The 12,088-nt window shown below is 32.3% G+C and overlaps 1 protein-coding gene across 1 annotated transcript; it reads right to left on the bottom strand.

Moving 5' to 3' along the window:
• Positions 1–2,766: 2,766 nt before the first annotated feature.
• Positions 2,767–5,880, bottom strand: LOC134228523 (papilin-like). The gene is made up of 5 exons (XM_062710182.1): positions 5,851–5,880; positions 4,802–4,844; positions 4,047–4,214; positions 3,619–3,712; positions 2,767–3,060 (listed from the first exon to the last, which is right to left on the bottom strand). Exons 1-5 carry the CDS (start codon positions 5,878–5,880, stop codon positions 2,799–2,801), a joined length of 597 nt encoding a protein of 198 aa, XP_062566166.1. The 3' UTR covers positions 2,767–2,798.
• Positions 5,881–12,088: the final 6,208 nt, after the last annotated feature.

Below are 12,088 nucleotides of genomic sequence, written 5' to 3'. Positions count from 1 at the left end.
AACGCTTTTATACGAGAGGAAAAGTTCTTTCTAAAAAAATCAGCTTTCAGTGTAAATCTCCCGTTAAAAAATGAACTAAAAAAGTAATAGCAAGATTGTTTGCGATTTTTTTCTGGGTTTCCAAGATTTAACAGGATGAAAGGACAATATAATTACCGGTAGCAGCACTAGGGAATCAATCAAAACAGAGGGTGGGGGTACCGTTTGTTTGTAGTTTATCGTACCTCTCCAGAATTTTTCAATCATATATAGAGAGGTCATATATGGTGGCATATTTCTGCCCCTTGTGTGCAAGTTATTTTTCTATCAAATATGTCGACATGCAAGATATATATGTCGATATGCAAGATAGTTATGTCAACATGCAACATAACTAAGTTGACATGCAAGAAAACTGTAATCAAATAAATATTTTAAAAAATCTTCAAAAATCTCAAATATTGCCCACATGTGACATCAAACATGCTAGATGTTACTTATTTATGTTAACATGCAAGATAAATATGTTGACATGCAACTTATTTATGTTGACATGCAACTTATTTATGTTGACATGCAACTTAGTTATGTTGACATGCAACTTAGTTATGTCGACATGCAAGATAAATATGTCGACATGCAACTTATTTATGTTGACATGCAACTTATTTATGTTTACAGGCAAGATGAATATGTTGACATGCAACTTATCTATGTAAACATGCGACTTATTTATGTCGACATGCAACTTATAAGTTGCATGTCAACATATTTATCTCGCATGTCAACATAACTAAGTTGCATGTCAACATAAATAAGTTGCATGTCAACATAAGTAAGTTGCATGTCGACATAAGTAAGTTGCATGTCGACATAAGTAAGTTGCATGTCGACATAAGTAAGTTGCATGTCGACATAACTAAGTTGCATGTCGACATAACTAAGTTGCATGTCAACATATTTATCTTGCATGTTAACATAAATAAGTAGCATCTAGCATGTTTGATGTCACATGTGGGCAATATTTGAGATTTTTGAAGATTTTTTATAATTCTTATTTGATTGCAATTTTCTTGCATGTCAACATATTTATGTTGCATGTTGACATAACTATCTTGCATGTCGACATATTTATCTAACATGTCGACATGTTTGATAGAAAAATAACTTGCACACAAGGGGCAGAAATATGCCACCATAGTCATAATCAACCCAAGTCAAAATTCAACGTTACACCGGTGCATGGAAGGCTGTAATGGAAATGTTATACCTACACTAGGCACTGAGGCGCATTGATCACTGAGACACTGGATCCCGGTTTACAAGGTCTCGCCCCAAGAACCGATCTCATCCTACCGCAGTTGACTCGAGCCGCTACTGGAGTCGGGAGGGGGTAACTTTACGGGGGTCAAGAGGCAATTCGGGTGGGGCTAGTTCTTAAGGCGATTTTTGCTTTTATTATACATGTACATGTATATGGCTTGCAGTAATTTTTTTCTCATCTTAACAAAATCTGTAATTTACTTCAATTTAAAACAGAAATGTTTTATTCATATGCATATAAAATTTAATGACAATATGACTTCAATATTATTATCATTATTGTAATGTACTCTTCCGCATAAATAATGTAATTTTTCACACTAATTAAGAAAAAGGAAAGGGAAATTCGATCCTAGTTTTATAGTTAGATAAATATTATTCATCTGAAAAGGGAAATTAATGTGGATTTGTCTTTTTTTTTTTTCATTTCCTTTATCCTTTTAAAGTTACTATATGAGAAACAAAGCCTTACATGTATATATAGGGTCTTATCTAAATGAGGAAATATTGTCGCCGGTTAAAATTTTGCTGTGAAATTTGAAAATATAGTTTCATTTTTTCTTTCAGAATAATGATTTATATAAGGTATCTGATTATACATTATGATAGATGTATGTACTCGTACATGTATCTTACTTTTTTTCATTTGTTCCACCCAAGTCACTATGTATTGACGGAAGTCTGGAGAGGTTAAAATTTGCATTAATTAACATCTAGTAACCTTCTTATATAAACATTTTCTTCAGATTTACAATTCGTCTTTTTATTTAAACGATCAATTCTAATTGTTAGTAGACTTTTTTTTCTCAAAGTAGAAATGAAGAATATATGAGTGTAAGGAATTGATCAAAACAGTATTCAAGCTCAAAAGTCCTTTAGAATAATAAAGATCAGGAACTTAGCAAACACGGACTTCTAAAACTTAAAAAGGTTGGATCAGTTGGATCAGGTGGAAGAGTGAGCAACCATTGCCGACCGGCTGATCCCACGTACCTCTGTCCTCTGGTATAGAGGTCTGTGTTTGCTGTGCTTAGGAGTCATGATTGGGAAATAAGGAAAAAATATCAAACAATGTAAGGTAAAACATCTGTCAGCATTTAACTTGAGAATAAAGAAGATCAATACTAGTATCTAACAAGTTAAAGACATGTCTCCTGCTAAGGTTTCATTTCAGAGAGAGCTTGTTCAGAAGAAGGATGGTAATACACAAATTAATCTCCGTAAGTAAATCCGAGAAAGAAATAAATGATATCAATGTGCTTACGTCAAATGTGCATTTCAAGGTTTGATACCATTGATTGCGTTTTAGCACATCTGTAGACACAAATAGTATTGTGTTTAAGCGTTTAAATATTATAGTCTTAAAAAAATAATACAAAAGAAAACTGCATGAAGGTTCACTTATATGTTTCTTTATTGCCTCATATTATGCCCACACTTTTATTTGATAAATAATATCACCAAGCTCAATCTTTTCCGGATTTTTGAAGTTTCTTCTACTCAGGCTTCGGCTTTGGAACCATCAACTTCTCTCTGCGACTCACATGTTTCCTCCTTCGCCTCACGTTAACGTTCCGTCTGCGACTCACGTTCCGTCTACGACTCACGTTCCGTCTACGATTTACAGATTTCCGCCGCCTGACGATAAGCACCGGTCGTCGTCGGCGTTTGGGAGGCACGGGAATCCGTCTGTGACATTGGCGTGTGACGTCCCTCCCAAATAAGATGAACTGAGAGAAACAGCCATTGCATCTCGGTCTAAAAACAGGTATTGACATCTTCTTGATTTGTAAATTAGAAATAAATATTAATTTTTGATACGTTAATTTTGTAATGCAACTTAAAATGAAATAGATTCATTGATCTAATCAAAAACAAGTCGAAACACGAACACCTGGAAACACCTGGAAACCTGGGATTAGGTGCCTATGAGGATTAAGCATTCCATGTGAGCAGCAATGCAGATTTATAAAAAAAAATGATGAAATGTCCCTAAGTCTCCCATCACTCTACCTAAAACTCCTGTATCGGATGTATCCTTATAATTAAACATAGAATAATTTTGCTAACTTAAAAAAAATGTTAACTGTTATGAAAATATTTTTTTGTCCTCTTCTACTGTGTTTTTGGGGAGATATGTTTTTCAGGTGAATGCAAAATATAATTATAATTCTAAAAAGTTAAATTTGTATATAGGAAAAACAACAGTCCATATTAAAATTTAAAGAGAATGAAAATAATAATTATTTGATCTTTTGATATTTTTTGTCGAAAAAAGATCCAGACCTTTAAAAATGGTACAAAATATATACATACACACAAATTGCCCATGGATAGCGTCGACAGGATTGAATGGTGCAAGCTCCCACAATGCATCGCACTTTATCTGGATTTGTTCCATTTGGACAACCTGAAAATAAGAATTATTTTATTTCAGCATACCTAAATGACATTGCACTGGGAAAAAAATCTGTTATATGTTAAATGAAGAAAGAAACTATAGTAAAATCTTTGACATGGGTGTTGTAGAGATAATTTAAAATTAAACGAAAAGAATATGTGAACAATTTTGAATTCACTCTAATGAGGAGGAGCCTATTGTGAAAACCTTTAAAATAAAAGTTGGAAATATATTTTCGAAAACATATTCCCAACTTATTTTAAAGGTCTTCAATCGATCCACGCTTGTTGGCGACTTTCTGTACATATATCATGTATATAGACATAAACCTAAAGAGACCTACCATCATTACAAGAATCCAGACAACTCCTTAGAGACCTGTGGTTATTTCCGTTTCCGCCACACCCGCCGTATATAAACCTCCGACACCTGTAGTCTGACGGATTGTAGTACCATCTCCGGAAGGAACCTTTACAGGGACCCGGATCTTTGGCTTCTGTACAGGAAGTTCCTACAAGGGAAGTAAGACACGTGTAAGAAACAATCACTCACCAGAGGGCGCAATATAAAAAAGAAGGAAACATCGGAAACTTCTGGAACGCTTTCTGGTGAAAGAATTGCGAAAAACTTTATTCTAACAGACTGAGTAAAAAATTCACTTAACCATGCATTATAAATGCAAAAGGTTCAATGTCTCGGTAGTTGTTTCTGATTGGCCTATATTTCATTTGCGGTCATCAGAGGCTTTACGATATTCTTACCTAATGTTAAACTTTTGAATATTACCAACAGAAATTCTTTAAATCCGTTTATATTTTGATTTAAAAACGGCCTACATATAACGATTTTTTCAAGCTTTAATCATATTTTTTTAATTCACAAATTTAAGCAATATACCATATCAGCTAAATACATCATTAGAAATTGATAGGATTTTAATTGAATTTCTAATTTTGTTCTTCTTTTGCTTCTGTTGTTTGTACAAGGCAGTGACTTTAATTTGAGCCGTTAAGAATTTTTCTGTTTGCTGTTTTTTTTTTATATAAATAGTTTAACCAGCTATAATTGCGTTATAAAAATTTGAGAGAAAATTTTTACCGTGAAGAAACGTCCCAAAGCGTCCATGTACCACGACAAGAACCTACAGTATAAAACGAAAATAATTCAAAGCATGAGAGAGAAACGTGAAGAACAATATGTGTTTGTGAAACACGGATGCCCTTGTATGGGATCATAGGGAAGATTAAACTTTTCTTAAATGCAAATTAAATATATACTAGTATTTCCCAAAGTAAGGTCTTCTTACTGGAAATGCAATTACTGGAAATACAATTGTGGAATGTGAAAGCCCTAGCACTACCTGTTCAAAGTTATAATCAATGATAAGATTTTGAAAGGTTGGTCAATCTCTGAGGTCAACGGGTCAAAGTTGTTGGTTTCTAAAGAAAGGTCTAAGTCACAAGGTTTACATGTATTAAGTATGAAAACCCTAGCCACAACCGTTCGAAAGTTATCGTTAAGGTTAAAACTTTTAAAAAGTTGTTTAAAATCTGACATCAAGGTCAAAGTTCTTAATTCAAATTAAAGTTTTCATCACAGGAATTTAATATGTAAAGTATAAAACCCTAGCCCAAATCCTCATAAGATATGGAGAAGTTTGTTTTCTTAAAGTAGGTCAAAATCCAAGGTCAAGCTCAAAGGTTCAAAGTTGTTGGTATCCAATGAAGGGTCTTTTTATCTACTCACAAGGATTAGATATTTGGAGTATGAAAGCCCTAGCCCTAAACATTCAAAAGTTATGGCCAAAGTAAAAGTTTGGAACTTTTGTGTAAAAGTGGGTCAAGGCCAAAAGGTCTAATTTGGTGGTAACCCCAAAAAAGGTTTTGTCTTTTTTGTCTTGAGAAATAGGAATGTCATAGCACCACTAAATCGAAAGATAGGGACAAAGTTAAAGTTTTTGCGGACAAACAAACAAATGGACACTACAAAAACTATATACCACCAAATCTTTGATTACAGGGGAATATAGAAAACCCTATGGCTAGAAGAAAATTTCTATGTGTCATGAAGCTTGGTAAAAGGATCCTATGAAACGTTTGTAATAAATATCATTATCAGGTACCAAAATGAAAAAGAGACTTCCTTACAGACAGCAATGAAAATGCCCTCAGAAACATCGTGTATATTTCCTTCCAAATAAATACGAATGGGCTGGCAATACATATAAACCCTTATATCGGGATAATGGATCAACATTAAAAAGAAATTCTCTTACAACTGAACGCATATAACATGTGTTTTGTGTTAGTTCACAATATGTAACAGCGCTTTAACAGTATGTAATATGCTTTTGGTTGAATAACTGAGTGCTTTAATTCTCCATCTGTGGCCAATATCCACTTGCACTGCTATGCTATATACATGTATAACATTTAGACCATGCTACCGAAAATGCCAAATAGCATCCCTGTTCTTATTTTCCTTTTATTCTATGCCAACATGCTTAATTTGGAATGGAAAAAGGTTGAAGATATTCAAGATAACAAACAGATGTCGATCCCATAATTAGAATAACAAATAATACAATACTGTAAACAGGGCATACGCACGAACCCCCGGAGATTTCAGAGGTGAAATTAGGTACCCCGGAGGAGAAAAAAATCTCCTGTTGACGTCACATCCGCCGTGAGCTCTAGGTATTGAACACGTAGACATGACATCTCGAAGTCAAATTTAGTATTTATAAAAAGAAATTGGTATGAAACAAGTCGGCCATTGTAAAGTTTGAATGTCGAGTTGAAGGTCACTGCAAGTGTTTTCTTCTTTTCAAGTAGACGTTTCTGAAAAAAAAAAACAAAAACAAACAGGTCATTTAGATAATAAGGAGCAGAATTATTTCTAATCAGGATTCCAAAGAAAGCAGTTGTCTATGATATCAAACAGCCTTGTTTTTACTTTACGGAGAGGAAGGATTGTATACAGTGTAGAAAAGTCGTATTCCTAGCTGAGATCATTTATTATGGAAAAAAATATTTGTTTAGTTCATATGCATGTTAACATCAAGGTGAACTTAAGGGTTTCTTTTTTTATATGGAACTTAAAATGGATTCAATGTACTTCCAATTAATAAAAATTGTTCTTGAAACGAATAATACGTGTTTGCGACTTTGCAGATGAATCTAACATTCAGGCACATAGGTTGGGATCGGGATGACAAAAGTCTGTTTCCTTACAACACTATTTTCTAAAGTGTAAATTGTACTGCTAAAACTATAAGTATGTTAATTGATAGGCTGGATACACTACTCCCTGTCAAAGGATCCTTACATTTCCCCGGGGTAAAAAATCTAGAGATTGGAAATTTTCCCACTTTCTTGGGGACTGACCCCTTTTTTAGGTAAGTTGTTGAGTTTTTTTTTCTTTCGATCCCCTCCTTTTCTCAAAATCAATTCCGACATTTTTTTCATTCTACATCCAAACTATCATCAAGTTAAAGAAAAAATTTCCAAATATAGTAATACATATGTCTATTTTAAGTCCATTTTATTCTCTGCGTCTACCTAGTAGGCTACTCCAACAAATATAAAACAAGTAAACGACATAAATTGCTTAACAACTTTGTATCGTTTATTAATTGAGTGAAATAATAAAACAATAATCGCTATTTTTTCACTCAGTGCGATGATTTAGCCACTTCCAAAAAAGAATATTTACTTGCCATTTGGACCATATTACCTAAATTAAATATAATATTATAGCCCCCTCCCCCTACCTCGAAAGTAAATCATCAATTGGGCATCAAAACATTATCGTACTAGTTTTCAGATTTATTGATAAATATGAAGGACTGTCTTTCACTGGAGAGGGTAAGGCCATTCAGGTAGGCCTAAGTTATGTTAAATAATGATTAAAAATGTAAGTAATACTAATATCGATTTTTTTATCCCTCTCTCTCGAAAACAAATAAATTAAAAAAGAAAAAAGTGAAACTCTGTTTTATATGATATAATACGCATATTGTTTTGGACACAGCACAATAAAATATATATCTCTTGGCTCTGAAAAAAGTACATATATATACATGTAGCAAGATTTAAAGTGCTTTATAGTACGAGTATCATATTAGCTTGGATTTTTTCTCGTAAGTTAGACCAAAAAAACATAATCAGTTCGATTTGGTTTTCATTGTATATTAGACTTGACACGATTGTTTCATTTTGCTACTTGCTTTTTCAAAGACCAAAATTATAAAGATTAAGGTGATTAAACTACAGTGTATGAACTTTACAGGTTAAAGTGCACTTTTTACAGATTAAAGTATAAATTTTACAGATTAATGTGTAAACTTTACAGATTAATCTGTAAAATTACTTATTGTGTAACATTTTCAGTTTCAGTGTGGTTTTCAAATGAAAAAGTAAATAAAAAATGTGTAAGTAGCGCTAACACGCTCCCGTAGTTTAAATATAATTTTGATGATTAATAAGCATCCTAGTTAGTATCTGATTTTCATTTGTATATTCAACCTGTTGCACACTGTCTGAATTCTCGAATCCTGTTTCGGTTTTGATATTGATAATTTATTAATGTAAACATTGTTTGTTTTAACTTTAGGTATCCTATTTAATTTGACATTGATGATGTTTTCCTACTTAGGTTAAAATGTGTTGATTTCTCCGATTATGTGTCTAATGCTTTGATATATGATTATATTCTCTCTCTCTCTCTCTTTCTCTCTCTCTCTCATAATGCAATATTTTGTTATAGAACCAGTTCCTTTTCTTTAGTCATTTACCACATTTGTCTTTGTCGAAAGCATCTAGAGTATTTGTATCGAAGAATATTGAGCAAAGTAAAGATATATTGACCAAGATTAGTGAAACATATGAATAGAACAAAAGCAGATTTGCAACGAGATATGGTTGCATCCTATGTATTTTACGTAAGAAATAAAAATCAATTAAAATTTCCTTCTGAGATATACTTACAGAATCTTTATTTATTTATCTAATTTTATTTTTTAAACAAAATTAACTTTATACAGATCATTCTTAATCTTTGTGACATAATTGTGTATTTTTACACACACAGAGAGAGAGAGAGAGAGAGAGAGAGAGAGAGAGAGAGAGAGAGAGAGAGAGAGAGAGAGAGAGAATTACAAAAGAAGTTGGTTCCACTTGTTCCACTGAGTGTCAAATATTTCTTTTTCATAATAATATTTTATCCATAATATTATGATATTCGCTACTTCCATTTCTTACAGAATCTTTAATTAAAATCTCCTTTAAGTTTTTATTGTGTGTTTGTTCCTTGCTTTTAATCCCACTTGTTTTCGTTATTAGGTGATTAACGTTTAAAACTCCGCTTTCATTACAAAGGAGTGATAACTACATAGATATAAAATTGTTTTTTTTTTAATTGAAACTTGCATATTTCAAATTTCGCACCGTTTTCCCATGTGCGCTAAATAGCCTTTGTTATTACATTGGTCTGTGACGTCCTCTCCGTCATAAATCCAAATCGACTCACACGGACACACAGCTCTGAAAAATTGTATCTGTTAATCAAATATAACCAAATGGCAGAGGTTATTAAGAACATGCATGTTTTTAAGGTATTCAAAAAATACCATTGAAAAAAAATTAGATCATCATAGATCTTAAACTTATGTGATTACCGAGAAATACTGAAAGAACTTTAGCAACATTTAGCTTTTCCTAATAAAATTCACCTGGCTCGGTATATTTTTCTTAAGTTTATATCACATTTTTAGGATCATGTTAACATATTCTGAAATTTGTAATCACATGTAAACCTTTACTGAATATAATTTGTCTATATTTGTATTTTTCATTGAAATATTACTAATATTTTCCAAGTCTTTTTCATATTCCGGTTCTTAGAAGAAAAATTTCTAATAACCATCCACTTTTCTAAACTTGTGACATGATATTAAATCTTTTTCAAAGAAAAAAATGTTTGTATCATCTGTCCTTAATTGATTGGCTGGATAGACTACTCCCTGTCAAAGGATCCTTACATTCCCACGGGGTAAAAAATCTAGAGATTAGAAATTTTTCCACTTTCTTTGGGGTCTGAACTCTTTTTTAGGAAAGTTGTTGATTTTTTTCTTTCAATCCCCTCCCCTTCTCAAAATCAATTCCGAAATTTATTTACTCTACATCCCGACTGTCATAAAGCTAAAGAAAAAAAATCCAAATACAGTAGTACATCTATCTATTTTAAGTCCATTTTATTCTCTGCGTTTACCTAGTACTTCAGCAAATATAAAACAAGTAAACGACATAAAATGTTTTACAACTTTGTATCATTTATCAATTGATTCAAATATTAAAACAATAATTGCAATTTTTTTTACTCAGTGCAATGATCTAGCCACTTCCAAAAAAAAAGCATATTTACTTGCCATTTGGACTATATTACCTAAATTAAATTTAATATTATAGCCCTCCGTAGCAAATCATCAATTGGACATCAAAACATTATTGTACTAGTTTTCAGATTTATCGATTAATAATTTAATTTTGTTTGTATTCTAGTCTCTCATTGGTTGATTTCCAAAAAGGAACAAAATATTTCTCAATAACCTGGTTTGGTATGGGAACACACCCCCTTGACAACCAGCTGAATCATCTGTATCCATGCAATCCCCTCATTTCCAGTCCTTGGGATACATAGAAAATTCCAAATTTAATAAATGTACCTTTAACTTCAAAAACATTATCTCGATCTTACCTCGAGTAAAGAAGCATCATGGCTGCTAGATCCGAGTTTCAGTTATTACCTCCCCTTGTTTCATATCACTTCCGTTACCAGGGATGTGTTATTGAGCGGCAAATTTGAACTCATAAAAAGCAGCACAATTTTACACCCACAGTTGTTCAATTATTTTAAAATTAAATTATAAGGAATGGCTCTAATTCTTGGCCAAATTAATCGATTATAACCTGGTTTGGGTCAGTTTACGCTTTTTTTTAAACTGACCCAAACCAGGTTATAATCGAATAATTTGGCCAAGAATTAGAGTCATTCCTTAAATATGTATGGACTTTTACTGTCTTTCACTTGAGCGGATAAGGCCATTCAGGTAAGTTATGTTAAATAATGATTACAAGTGTAAGTGATACTAATATCGATTTTTTATCTCTCGCTCTCGAAAACAAGAACACAAAGAAATTAAAAGAGAAAAAGTGAGACACTCTTTTATATAATATAATACACAAATATTGTTTTGGACAAAGTACAATGAAATATATATCTCTTGGCTCTGAATGAAATACATATACATGAAGCAAGATTTAAAGTGCTTTATAGGACGAGTATCATATTAGCTTGGAATTTTTCTCGTAAATTAGACCAAAAAGACATAATCAGTTCGATTTGGTTTCTATTTTATTTTAGGCTTTAGGCTTTATTTTAGACGATTGTTTCATTTTGCTAATTGCTTTTTCATAGCCCATAAACCCATTCTCTCTCTCTTTTTTTCGCCTTTATTCCTTCAAATTATCACAAATCACATATATTCATTGGTGATATAATGATGCATTTATTCTTTAAGCTAAATTATGTAGAAAATACGGTATTTCCATGACATTTAATTTGAAATCATATGAAAAGTAAACCGGATACCTATATTAAATTTGATATTGATTTGAAAAAGAGGCCATGAACGTACTAATTACCGTTTTCTGAGAGACTGTAGGCAAACCTGTTGACCGTTCACACTTATTTCGTGCTCGTCATGATATTGTCACACATGTTTTGAAAGATGCAGATTGTCACACATGTTTTGAAAGACGCAGATTGTCACACATGTTTTGAAAGATACAGATTGTCACACATGTTTTGAAAGACGCAGATTGTCACACATGTTTTGAAAGACGCAGATTGTCACACATGTTTTGAAGGACGCAGATAGCAAAGATCTTATTTTTACGTAATATTCTACCTTTCGCCATTTCAACATCAACAGTGCAACGTCATCAATTTATGTGTCATCAGTTTAAATAGAAATCATTCATATAGTTTCAAAAGGGTTATCTCAAATTTAAAAAAAAAACATTAGACAAAAATCGCATCATATAAATTAAACATCTACATGTATAACTGTGTGATTTGATATTGACTTATCCAACTCGTTAAAATGGTGTATATTCACTCGGCAATCCTTGCGAATATACTCCATTACAACTCCTTGGATAAAGCCAATATCAAATCACCCAATACAGATATCCTTTAAATATCTTTACATTTAATATCCCGTAAGTAATTTAATATCCACCTTTATTGTTAAAAACGACATCGAAAATTCAAATATATCATATTCGATTCATGTTTTTTTCTTCGTTAAATTAAATGTTACAT

Source organism: Saccostrea cucullata, unplaced genomic scaffold (genome assembly GCF_032062105.1).
Source record: "Saccostrea cucullata isolate Sc308-1 unplaced genomic scaffold, CSIRO_AGI_Scuc_v1 ctg213, whole genome shotgun sequence".
NCBI lineage: Eukaryota > Metazoa > Mollusca > Bivalvia > Ostreida > Ostreidae > Saccostrea > Saccostrea cuccullata.
This window is presented reverse-complemented; position numbering and strand designations above follow the sequence as displayed.